Genomic DNA, 13,605 nt, shown 5'->3' with positions numbered 1-13,605 from the left:
ATCAGCTACAAACACAAGCATGCTGACAGGAATTCCTGAACCCTCTGCAACGCTGCACCCTCTGCAAGAGGACCCCCCCCCCAAAGATAGGACACACGTTTAGGGAAAACACTGCTGTGCACTCTGCACTGGTCTCTGCACTGTGACCCCCCCTGCACTATACCCACACTGCAAACAGCAGGGCATGCACCTAGGGGTCTCCTACACTGGGACCCCTCCAGACTACCAGGGCGGGACACACACTATCCCAGGACCCTTACAGAGTGGGGATAGCGGGGGGTGGGAGACCCCAGGGGTCTCTGCTCCATTCTCTGTCCTGGGACCCCCACCAGACTCTAGGTCCAGACAGGTGGGAATGGGAGTGGGGGAAGCCCTGCTCAGTGAGGAATTTAAGGATGGTTGGAGGGAACCTGCAGGCAGGTCCGACCGTCCCTGAAGTTTACCTACGTCCACCCCAAAGAAAATGACCAAAAGGAGAAGAGGGGAGGACTGTACTTACCCTTCCATGGGTCTGATAACGCTCCAGACAGAAACTCCCCGCCACCGAAGTAGGGGAGCGGTCGGTCAAGGGACCGCTGTGACTCAGACCCAAGCCTGGTCGTATGCGACCCTGCGAGACATTTAACTCGCGGGCCAGTCTCTGTCCATGAGGTTATGTTGTGGCCGACCTAGCGAGTAGCTGCGGTCTGTGCACGCTCGCTAGCTGGGGGACCACTGGATCTAGATTATCCAGCCCAGCAGTTGATTGTAGATCTCCCGAGAGAAAAAAAAAAAAAAGATCATGTAAAGGAAGGAGAAATTTGCAAGGACCAGAGATCCCAGCCAGGAGCCTAGGTCCTTACTCCTGAGTCCTGACTAAACAGATTAAAACTGATTACCTAGAGCAGAGAGGGGGTTATATGCCAGCTGAGGACTGCCCATGGGCTTAGCCAGGTGTTTTTTTGTTCTGCCTAGTCCTATTCCTGTAGGAGGCACTATAACCCACTAGTTATGATTTAAGGGGTGCTATTGTGTCCGTCGATGACAAAAGAGAAAAAATATTTATATATATTAAAAAGGTACACAGAATGAAGTACGTACATAAAAATGTTCAAAAGCAGAGCAACAGAGGGTTTCACAGAAAATGAAAGGCCAATAAGCCCACAAAAAAACAGGTTAAGAGAGGGAACTCAATTGAGCCTACAGTGTTGCCTTTAGAATTTTTGACTGAAGATAGCATCAGCTGAAGCTGGAAAATCTACCTGGTAAAATTTTGCAAACGTGCAAAAAAAAAAAAGACCAGGTGGCAGCCTGATTTTGCAGGTCAGGCAAATGCAACTGTTGAGGGACTGAGCCACATTTTCCCATGCTGCATTCCCCCATACTTGAACAGAATGATGAAGGTAAAGCAAATAGACATGGCTGCAATGGCAGGTGCTAAGGCAGGGACAGTGAGGAAGAATATCCACAGGGTTAAAAACTGGGATGCCCTCTAAAGGGTTTCTTCATAGTTCAATGGACAGTATGTACAGCATATGTCCAGGCACAAGCATTTGATCCTCATCCTTTACAGTGTGAAATAGGGGTAGTAGCACAGCAATCCACTTTTCCTCTACAAGGAAAAGTAAGTCAGTCTTGTTCGGACATGAAATGGCTGGTTCCACTACCTGGACAGTACACTTAAGAAAACCATCAATAAAATATTGATGTTATTTTACCCAATATGCATCTAGGAACATGGGAATAATAATAACATTAGCAGCGCTGATGTATTGTCTTTAAATACCGTCCTTATTTTTCCCACAACAAAGAAAGGCACCAATAATTGAAATCCATAGAGTCCACACAACAGTTGCTCTTCAAAGGTATTTAAGTTCTTATAAACTCAGATCATTTGCTCCTTCACCACATCGTTTGTGCTCCCCCTCTAAGGTAACGGACACTCACCAGACCATAAAATTGTATATGCCTTTAAATCATCTGCTCCACTCCGATCCACTTCCACTCCTCCAAACACCTTTCACTAGGTTGAAACCAAGTCTCTCCAAACACTTTTCGAGGTGTTCCTCCACAGCTTTAGCTCCTGGCACCTGTGGTTCCACAAGCCTGTGCTCTGCTCTTGCTGCACTGACTTAGCAGCAAGATTGCAAATATTGCTGGACAAAATGCTTAAGAGTAGTAAACAGTGTTAAAGAATTAGGCCAGTCACTATGCAAAACAAACCACAATAGTGAGTTTACAGGACAGATTTAAACAGGCTGGGGACTTTTAACAGAACCTAGACTGGGAACTTCAGGCATGTCTGATGCAGGTTGTTCCACGTCAAGGTACGTATTTACTGAGTCAATAAGGACCAAAATGGTTTTGAAGTTCTGGCAGAAGACCAAGATTCCTTGTGTACCAAGTTAAACACAGATCAGATACATTCCTTTTCATCCTCAGCTAATTGCACTTAAGCAGCTGCAGCCAGGGAAAAATAAGAGATGGAATCTGGAGGAAAAAGGCATAAATGCATGCTTTTGACCCCTGCATTCTGAGTCATCCAACATAGCTGAAAGTTTCCCCAAAAACCCAGACATAGCAGAATATTCCTCTTTGTATAAGGAGGAGAAAGCCACCCCTATATGAGTTTAGGGGGACTTGGAGGAGTCCTGAAACAACAGTCAGGGCTATATGCGTCAGGTCCCTTACACAGTACAATGCAAGCCTCCAAACTGTTAGAAGATAAGAAGCTGTCAAAGCCAACAATACCTTGTGCTTCTAAGCCACCTAAGTACATAAATGAGGGATTCCCACAAGGTGTAATCACAGAACACTGCAAGAGCAAGCCATCTGTGACCCAGTCACTGTAAGGCAGCAGAAAGATATCCTGGACCTTGCAGGGAGCCAGCTGAATCTCCGGCAGAGATGCAAAGAAAGCGTGTGGCAACGCCAAAAAGGTGCGTCACAGTCTTTAGGGACTGTGCTTAAAGTTAAAAAAGCACTGCAGTGTCTAGGAGGGTGCTTAACGCAGAGTCCTGTGCTCACGGAGCAAATTACAGATAAACCTTGCTTCTTCCTTAAATTTGGATCCAGGTAAAGACCTTCAAGGCTATGCTGAAGATAAGCCAATACAGAAAACTGCAAAACTAGTCCCAGTGGCTCTGCAGCATCTAAAGAACCTTGTCAGTAGGAAAAAAAAATCTTGATGGAAAAGCAGAGAGAAGACATCCATTCTTCTAGGACACTATCGTTAGAGAGGGAAGAGTTATACAGAGTTGAAAACTCCTTTCCAGTTAAATACAGAGAAATGGGGAGTACATAAGGAAATGAAGGAGACTGCAAAAAGGGAAGAGGACTGAGGTCAAAAGACCCAGGTGCAGAGTTTTTAGATAAACCCTGAATAACTTCATCATGGCCATCTGCAGTGCGTGCTTGCCTGCCCCCGCATCTAATTTCCCTTCTGTCTGAGATCCATCATGAGAGGGAGGGGATCCTCGGAGGGGTACTCACCACCTTAATCAGTGCAGACACTGTTGCTGTGGAGTAGGAGTACAGTGGAATTGGAAGAGAAAGAAGCTTCCCTCAGTATAGAGAAATCATCCATCACCTAAAACACTAGCAAAACATTGGGGAATGTCAAGAATGGTAGGGGTCATTTGGGCTGTCCTAACATGGTTTGCCAGTGTCCTCTCACCTGAAGGTGGCAGCATATAATCCTATGGTCAAAACTTGAAGGTGCCTGTGTCTTATACAGCACAATTAGAAAATAGCATTTTCAGAGAAAGGGTCCACAATGCCAGCCTCCAGTTCATAAAAAAAAAAAAAAACACAAGTCACACTGTATGCGTCTGCTAAGGCCAGTTACGAACCATGTATTGTGTTGTAATGAGGGATGAGCAAGCTGTGAGACAGAAGACACAGTAAAACCTCCCAGAGCAATTAAAACAGCATTTAACTGGGATTCTGCATGGCTCTGACTAATAAATTAGTGTAGATGCTGGAAATGATAATTATACAGGGGGTATAATTGTATTTACACACACGCCAATCTCCACAGTAGTAGGGAAAGGGGACGACGCTCGAATAAAAGGTCTACCACACACTGCATACAGACTTAAAAAACTGATGAGAGCAAGAACAAACAGTTTGACCTAAGTACTAGGGCTGTGTTCGCAGCTAGCACAAGAACATAAAAAATGCAACATAGGATCAATGGTTTGGGTTCCTTTACAAAACCCAACACAAAGGGATACTGCCAACAAGCACCAGGTTTTACATGGGGTTTTCCCACGGCTTATTATAAAAAAGCAGACAACCCGTGAATGGAGTCACTACCACAGCAGTGTATTTCCTTGGAAAAAAAAAAAAAAATTATATATATATATATATATATATATATATATATATATATATATATATATATATATATATATATATATATATATATATATATATATTAACATTTATATATTGGAGGTGTGGTGAACTTTTAGCACGAACAATTTCTCATGCTGGAGCAAAGACTGAATTGGAATATTACCATTTCAACATTAAAATAGCTGTAAATATTCCATGGATCATCTGTAACTACAGATTATACATATTAACTCACTTGGGCAGAGGGAGTTCTGGGATGTGGTCTATTCGAACCAGTTGCCGAATACGAAAACGGCACAAATGCTGCAGGGACTTCACATTGCTGAATCGAGACACTGGATATAACAGCTGTACTGGGGTAGGAGGGAGTCCTGAAAGAAAAAAAAATACACAGAATGGCTTTCTTGAATTAAACTGCTGCACTAGAAAAAGAGCAACATATTTTACTAGACACTGCTCCAAATGACACACCTTTCATTTAAAGGTTTCATTTTTCCTGCACCAGCAGTTTAGACAAAAGTTCAAATGCATTCCCCAATCAGTAAATGGCCCCCATAGACAAAACTACAGGTGCATCTCATAAAATTAGGATATCAAAAAGTTAATTTATTTCAGTTATTTAATTTAAAAAGTGAAACTAATTTTATATAGATGCGTTACAGAGTGATACATTTCATGCATTTCTTGCTTTTAAAATTATGGCTTACAGCTAGAAAATCCCACAACTCAGTATCTCAGAAAATTAGATTACTACACAAGACCAATTAAAAAAAAAAAAAAAACGGAATTTTTGTAAAATCTTACTGTAAAATTCCTTTCTCTGAGTCCTCTGACAGTCGCCGCCCACTCATTCAGTCTTCACCAATGGGTATTGACCTCTTATCCATAGGAGCAAGCTAGGCATAAGACTTGTTAGAAACAAAGCAATTTACATAGACACACCTATAGGGGGCTGTCCCACTGGTCCAATACCCCTCCGCTATCAGCATTCCCAACTCAGTTTGGTAGCAAGCAGTTAAAGTCCAAAAAAACCCCACTTAGAGGTGGGGGGCGGCTACTGTCAGAGGACTCAGAGAAAGGAATTTTACGGTAAGATTTTACAAAAATTCAGTTTTCTCTTACATCCTCTGACAGTTGCCGCCCACTCATTCAGTCTTCACCAATGGGATGTCCCAAAGCAGTGTAGACATGAAGGGTGGGCAGCGCAACCGTCACAAAGGCACGCAGCACCCAGGTCAAAGAAAGGAACCTTATCTGAGCAGAAAGGTAAAAACTCTGGGTAACAGAAAAGCTCAACTGGAGCAAACAACCCAGGAAAGCAAATAAACCAAAGGGAGAAAACAACTCCAACAGACGGGGACCAGCCAGCGCCAAGGCCCCCTCAAGGCACTGCCACACACAGAACTTTGCGGCCAAAGGAGGCATCAGCTAATGCCAAAACGTCAAGTTTAAAGAATTTGGAAAAGGTGTGCACGGAGGACCAAGTCGCTGCCCTGCACACTTGGGCCACCGAAGCCCGATGGCGGAAAGCCTATGACGCACTCACCGCTCTGGTAGAGTGCGCCTTGATAGGGAAGGGCGGAACCCGTTCCCTAATAGAAAAGGCCTGTACAATCGTCTGCCTGATCCATTTAGAAATGGTTGCTGCAGACGCAGCCATACCCTTCTGAGGGCCCTCGGGAAGGACATAAAGGGAATCAGACTTCCTGAAGGATTCAGTAGACGCCAGGTACACCCTGATTGCCCGGACTACATCCAAGGAATGCAAAGCAAACTCCTTAGGATGCTTGGGATTCGCACACAGCGAAGGCAGGACAATATCCTCGTTAAGGTGAAAATCCGACACCACCTTAGCTGGAAAGATTGGTTAGGTCGCAAGACCACCTTATCCCTATGAACCACCAGGTAAGGGGAGTGGCAAGACAGAGCCGCCAACTCCGACACTATGCGGGCATATGTGATCGCCACCAGAAAGGCAACATTTTGGGACAGCACAGGCAGAGGAATCTCCTAGTTGTACTCAAAGGGAGGTCGTTGCAAAACAGACAGGACCAAATTCAAGTCCCAAGGAGGTAAAGACGCTCTCCTAGGAGGAGCCAAGTGATGCACACCCTGAATAAAGGTGCGTATCAAAGAGTTCGACGCCAAGGGGCGTTTGGAAAAGGATTGCCAGCGCAGACAACTGACCCTTAATCGTGGTCAGCGCAAGACGCTGGTCCACACCAGTTTGCAGGAAGGCCAGCACCCTCGCCACCGAAAAGGAGCGAGGATGAATGCCCCTGGACTCACACCAGGCAAAATAAGCCTTCCAGGTATGGTAATAGATTTTACCGGACGAGGCCTTCCTAGCCTTAAGCAGGGTAGGAATGACCGCCGACGAGAGACCTCGATCTCTCAGGACCTGGCTTTCAACAGCCACGCCGTTAAAGCCAGGGACCGTAAAGCAGGATGGAAGATCGGCCCCTGAGACAGCAGATCGTCCTGTAACGGGAGCCGTCAAGGAGGCTTGACGACCAGTTGCATGATATCCGCGTACCAAGACCGGTAAGGCCAGACCGGTGCGGCCCGTCCGGGGCCACCAGAATTACCAACTTCGGTTCCGAGACCAACCTGCGAAGGAACCTGGACAACAACTGAATCGGGGGGGGAGGCATAAAATCAGGCGATACTGATTCCAAGGCACCACCAGCACATCCGAGGCGTCTGCCAGAGGATCGCGTGTTCTTGCCACGAACCTTCCTACCTTGTTTAGCCGGGATGCGAACAGATCCACATCTGGGGATCCCCACGAAGATCCGACTAACTAAGCGCAGGAACAAATAAAAAGCTAGTAGTGCAAGAAAACACTTTTCATAAAGTAAAAGTAATAAAACACAAAAGAAAGGCTGAGACCATAGCCCCAGCACAGGGATAGCCTATTTTACTCCTAACTAGGCAGAAGACAAACTGAGTTGGGAATGCTGATAGCAGGGGGGTATTGGACCAGTGGGGAAAGCCCCCTATTGGTGTGCCTATGTAAATTGCTTTGTTTCTAACAAGTCTTATGCCTAGCTTGCTCCTATGGATAAGAGGTCAATACCCATTGGTGAAGACTAAATGAGTGGGCGGCGACTGTCAGAGGACGTAAGAGAAATGGGATTTTAAATACAGAAATGTTGGCTTACTGAAAAGCATGTCCATGTACAGTCTAGTAGGCACTCAATGCTTGGTCGGGGCTCCTTTTGCATCAATTACTGCATCAATGCGGCATGGCATGGAGGCGATTAGCCTGTGGCACTGCTGAGGTGTTATGGAAGCCCAGGATTCTTTGATCGTGACTTTCAGCTCAACTGTATTATTGGGTCTAGGGTCTGGTGTCTGTCATCTTGTTCTTGAAAATACCCCACAAATTCTCTATTGGGTTTAGGTAAGGCGAAGTTTGCTGGCCAATTGAGCACAGTGATCCCATGATCATTAAACCAGGTATTGGTACTTATGGCAGTGTGGGCAGGTGTCAAGTCCTGATGGAAAATATATCAGAATCTCCATAAAGCTGGTTAGCAGAGGGAAGCATAAAGTGCTCCAGAATTTCCTGGTAGAGGCCTGCGCTGACTTTGGACTTGATATAACACAGTGGACAAACACCAGCAGATGACATGGCTCCCCAAATCATCGCTGACTGTGGAAACTTCAGTGGACCTCATGCAACTTGGATTCTGTGCCTCTCCACTCTTTCTCCAGACTCTGGGACCTTGATTTCCAGATGAAATGCAACATTTTCCATAGTCCGTGATGATTTGGGGAGCCATGTCATCTACTGGTGTTGGTCCACTGTGTTTTATCAAGTCCAAAGTCAGCGCGCAGCCCTCTACCAGGAAATTCTAGAGCACTTCATGCTTTGCCCTGCTGACCAGCTTTATGGAGATGCGGATTTAATGTTCCAGCAGGACTTGGCACCTGCCCACACTGCCAAAAGTACCAATAACTAGTTCAATGATCAAGGTATCACTGTGCTTAATTGGCCAGCAAACTCGCCTGACCTAAACCCCATAGAGAATTTTAAATTGGTCTTATGCAATATTCAAATTTTCGGAGATACTGACTTTTTTTTTTACTAGATGTAAGCCATAATAACCAAAATAAAAATAAAAGAAACCTTTAAAATAGATCACTCTGTGTAACGCTTCTAAATACAAATTTATGAGTTTCACTTTTTTAATTGAATTACTAAAATTAATATTTTGATATTCTAATTTTATGAGATGCACCTATATATTTAGATTTCAACTACATACTGTCTATCAAAATGCAGTTTCCCTTTATCCCTCTGTACATGTTTAAGGAGACAGGAGAGGCCAGCACTTACATTCTCAATATTAACATGCAGATTTCAACTTGGCCAAAGCTCTAAGCACATACAACAGCATAAGGTAAATATCCAGAAGTATGACTAGTGGACTGATGTAGTCCGCCTACCAATTTTCCACCCCTGAAACGTGCACAGCAGAGAGGGCTGGAACGATTTGTTCTGCCCACCTTAGAATTCCAGCTACTTCCCAAGCCACCAGGACACTTCTTGTGTCCTCTTGGTGATTGACATAGGCCATGCCCTGGCATTGTCTGATTGAATTTGTCCCGGACACCACCCGGATAAGCTGGCATTCATGGGGACGACTGTCCAGTAAAGTGAAAGAAATTATTTTCCCTGACAAAGTGCCGGGGAACTAAGCCACCAAACCAGGGACCACCTCGTACTCCAGCATAACAGTATCAGGTTGTCTAGAGACTGAGGATCCTTGTTCTATTTCACCAGAATCTCCATTTGCAGAGGTCTCGTGTAGAACTGCGAAAATGGAACCGCCTTGAAGATAGACACCATCAGGCCCAGCACCCGCATAAAAAGTCTGAAGAGATGACCGTCTGCTGGGCAGCAGAAATGAATTGCCTCCAGCCACTTCTGAAGTTTTTCCAGAGGAAGAAACACTCTGGCTGAGGCCCGAGTCCAGAGGCAGACCCAGATAGTCCAGGTTTGTAGACGGAACCAGAGTAGACTTCTGAAGATTCAGAATCCAACAGAGCAGTCGAAGACTCTGCTCGCAAAAGCAGGTCGTCCAAGTACCCCAGTACCACAATCCCCCAATGACACAGTAATGCTAGAACCAGGGCCATTACTTTTGTGAAGACCCAAGGAGTGAAAGCGAGACCAAAGGGTAACGCCACAAACTGACAATGCTCCTCGCACACGGCAAAGTGCAAAAAAGCGCTGGTGGGCGACATATACTGGGATGTGAAGGTAGGCATCCTTGATGTCGATGGAGGCGAGAAAACCCCCCGATGTAGGGAACGCCACTACAGTGCAAATGGACTCCATTAAGGGCTTCTATACCCGCACAAAGTAGTTTAGCGCCTTGAGGTCCAGAATTGGACGCACTTTGCCTTCCTTCCTGGGAACTGTAAACAGGTTTGATTAAAAACCTTGAAAACATTCTAATGCCGGAACCGGAACAATCACCCCTTGAAGTAACAAGTAAAGGTTGGAAGGGAAGAACCTTTCCGGAGGATAGGATCGAAACCCGATCTTGTAGCCAGAGGGAATGACTTTGTGTATCAGGGAGGTCCATGGATCCGGAAACCAGCAGAGATGTCCCCCCCCCCACCGCAGATATGGGTGAGGGCACCCCTTTGTGTGAAGGGCTTAGGTCCCTTGTCTTGAGACAGAGAAGAAAAGAAAGGCCCCCTATCTGCGACGGTACTCTTTAACTTGGAAACCTGAGGAAGAAGAGTACTCTTTTCCCCCTGTGAGGCCTTTGATGATGTCATCCAGGGAAGCTCCAAACAGGCGATCCCCCAAAAACGGAAGATCGGATAAGGCCTTCTTAGAAGCCTGGCCCGCAGACCAGCATTTTCAGCTATATAATACGCAGCAGGACCACCCGAGACAGTCTAGAAATCAGTGGAGCGGCATCCAAAGAGGTCTCACAGACAAACTGTACCACTCCGCAAAGGCTAGGGGGAGCGGTCTCTCCACCAGGTCCTGGCGTAGAAGTTTTTCCCACTCTGTCCTAGCTTGCGACATCAGGGCAACAGTAAATACCAGTCTAAGTGCCAAACCAGCCACAGTGAGCATATGGCGGGTCAAGGCCTCCGACCTACCAGCTGGTTCTGTGAAGACCGGGACTCTTCAACCGGGAATACAGTGGCTTTATTCAACCTGGAAACTGGGGAGTCCACTGCAGGAGGAACCGTCCATTTTTTAAGGAGGGACTCATACAGTTGACTCATTGCAAAACGCTTAGGGGTTGTAAGGGTGCATTTTCGGCACCCCCACTGTTTTGTGACAATATTGTCAAAAGGTGGTCGGATCGGATTGGGGGGGGGGGGGGGGGGCACAGACCTACGTCCAACCCAAAACCCTCCAGGGGTAGCGGGGGGGGTTGAGGAGACAGCTACTTTCCACACCAGGAACAGGACACCTGCGAAATGCTGCAACTCAGGCCGAAGCCAGTTCTTATGCGCCCTCGCAAGACGTTTACTCGCAGGCCAGCTCCCGTCCAGTGGGGCTTTGTCGTGGCCAACCTAGCACAGAGCTGGGGTCTGCACGCGCTCACTGTCACTTGATTGTAGTTCTCACAGAAACAAAATGGAGAGGAAAAAATAAAATTCCACTTAAAAAGAAAAAATTGCCAGGACCAGAGATCCCAGCAAGGAACTAGGTCCTGACTAGGCAGAAAAAAACTACTGAATACCTATAGCAGAGAGTGTGAGTATACCCCCAGTGACTGCCCCATAGGTGTGGTGAAGTTTTTTTGTCTGCCTAGTGTCCTACTCCCTCCTGTAGGGGGCAGTATAACACAATAATTATGAAGATGAGGAGCTGTGTCCATCAATGAACGAAAGAGAAAAGTAATTTTTCTTCTTCACTGATGTGATGAAGTCTGCGCTGACGGGCACTGATAGGCTGCACTGATGAGGTAGTACTAATATGCAGCACTGGTGGGCACTGACTGGCAGCACTGATCATCAGTGCCGCGATTGTCAGTGCAGATGTCCCCGCTGAGAAATACCGATTACCGACTCTCCTCTCCACATGCATTGTCAGTGTGAGGAGGAATGCTGATAATCAGCATTTCCTGTTTACTCTGATCAGCTGTGATTGGACACAGCTGATCACATGGTAAAGAGCCTATGGCATAGGCTCTTTACTGTGAATGGTGATGAGCTGTGTCCGAGGGACACAACATACCACCAATTGCCAATGGAGGACGTCACATGATGTCCTCTCAGAACAAGTGTGCTTCGGCCCGTTCACCATTTCACTATACGGCGGGCGGTGAGCAGTTAAACCACATGTGAATATAAAGAGAGAGGTCTGACAAGTCACAGTAGACCTGAACACAAGATGTCATAAAATAAAGAAAAAGACTGAGCTACTTAAAATGAAAACATTAAAACAAACAAAAGCAGATAGCTGACACGTTGCTTGCCTCTAAAGGAGTATTTAAAAAAAAAAAAAGCCTCTAAAGCACTGACCTGGCACTCGTGAGCGTAGAAAATACAGGAACTTTCCATTCTTTGAGTGCATAATTGCTCGTTTAATAAATTCAACTACAGACTGGCAGCGATCTTCAAACTTGGGATGACACCAGAGACTAAAGGTACCTGAGAAGGGAAAAGATGAGATACACATTACTTGGGAAAATGGAGAAAACTAAAAGGCCAACTTCACACTTGCGGTAACACAAATGTCACTGCAATGCATGGGACCAACCCACACACACGATCATGCAATGTGGTGCCATTCATATTGGACAGTGCTCCGATTTACAAAAGCAAAGTACCAACGTTTCAGTACACCACAATACCTATTAACACATGGATTCCCATGCAATGGTGTGTGTGACGTTGGTTGTCCATTCAAAATGAAATAAATGCAATAAGTTATAACGCATGAACTAATGCATGTTAATAAACATGCTTTAAGATACAGCACAGGTGTGAAGCAGGCCAAAGTGATTTTGTAAAACTAGAGCGTACCTCTAAAGATACTGCTAACCTTTTCAAAGTGCTAATGTAGCCCTAAGGGTAAAACATAACACTGTCCACACCACAATGTAGTCCTCAGTGCCCGAGCAACCTATGATCATGCCCAACCACCACCAGAAAATTTATCAATTACCGGCATACAGCAAGAGGCAGGGCTGAAATGTCATTTTAAGTATTACAGTAATATTTGCGTGTTTTTTATTTGCTGTGTAAATGTGAATGGCTTCCATATCATAATCTCTGAAATTCTAATTTGTTGCAGGTTTGAAAAGCAAGAGAATAAATATAATGTTAAAAAAAAAAAAAAAAAAAAAAAAAAAAAAAAGGGATCACCGATTAATATGAGAATAAATATCTAGTGTAATATTCCCTGATTAGGGAATACAGTATTATAAATGTAGAAATTTTGCATAATTTTATTAGTATCTGTAACAGTATTTTATTCAAATGAATGCTATAGGAATGCTCTGAAGGTATAAGATACATTTCACCATGTCTATTTTTCCCTTTTCTACTGGATAAAGAGATAAAAGACTCAGAGGATACCAAGCGATATTAACCTTTCTTTTTTTAAGGCTGTAGGGCTCATTTTGTAAACTTAACATAACAGACATAAAAAAAAGACAATTCTTCTTCTGGCATTAATATACTACACGTATTAGCCTTTTTTTAAATTTTTTACCTATCCTGTTATCAATTGAGCCAAATTTAATGCCATAACATTTTAACTCGTCGTTTTCCTGCTGCTTCTATGAACAGGGGTTTAAAAGTGCATATTCTCACCTCGATAGTGCTCCATGCGTGTGTGGTGAGTGATGCCCTGTGAGCGAAAGCTTAAGCTCAGGATATAGCGGGGATCAGAGCTGTCTCTTACTAGGAATGAGCCATCAGGTTTCCCCTTCAGCTTCATCTCTGCATCCTCCCAGTTCATGGGTCCCCAATACCAGCCACACTGCAGGGAGAGAGAAATTATAATCGTTATAAGTGGCATTTAATGCAAAAGGCATGTTAAAAGCTGTCTAGAAACACTCTTTACCTTCTCCAGTTCTCGTAAACTAGCAGCAAAGCTACTGGGATCCTGGCGTAAGATGGGACACTGTAAGGGTTGCACAAGAGGAACAGGGGTGCATTCAGGTGGCCGAATGGGAACCACATGTGGTAGTGGGTCTGAAATGGAGAAACAATTCAAATCAAACTTGCAACATTTTGTACCCTAATGGAGAAAGGCCATATCCTATCCACTAA

General features: G+C 45.0%; 1 protein-coding gene across 1 annotated transcript in view; it reads right to left on the bottom strand.

Annotated features, from left to right (window-relative positions):
- Window positions 1–13,605, bottom strand: part of SOCS7 (suppressor of cytokine signaling 7) — a 99,480-nt gene that overhangs the window by 42,941 nt on the left and 42,934 nt on the right. The window contains exons 5-8 of the mRNA XM_082272330.1: window positions 13,397–13,527; window positions 13,144–13,312; window positions 11,848–11,976; window positions 4,574–4,709 (exon numbers count right to left, since the gene is read on the bottom strand). Coding sequence (XP_082128456.1) covers window positions 4,574–4,709; window positions 11,848–11,976; window positions 13,144–13,312; window positions 13,397–13,527 — 565 coding nt within the window. The remainder of the gene's footprint in view (window positions 1–4,573; window positions 4,710–11,847; window positions 11,977–13,143; window positions 13,313–13,396; window positions 13,528–13,605) is intronic.

The sequence above is a fragment of the Pelophylax lessonae genome, assembly GCF_965119305.1.
Source record: "Pelophylax lessonae genome assembly, chromosome: 11".
Taxonomy (NCBI): domain Eukaryota; kingdom Metazoa; phylum Chordata; class Amphibia; order Anura; family Ranidae; genus Pelophylax; species Pelophylax lessonae.
The sequence above is the reverse complement of the archived record's forward strand: the minus strand, read 5'-3'. Positions and strand labels throughout refer to the sequence as shown.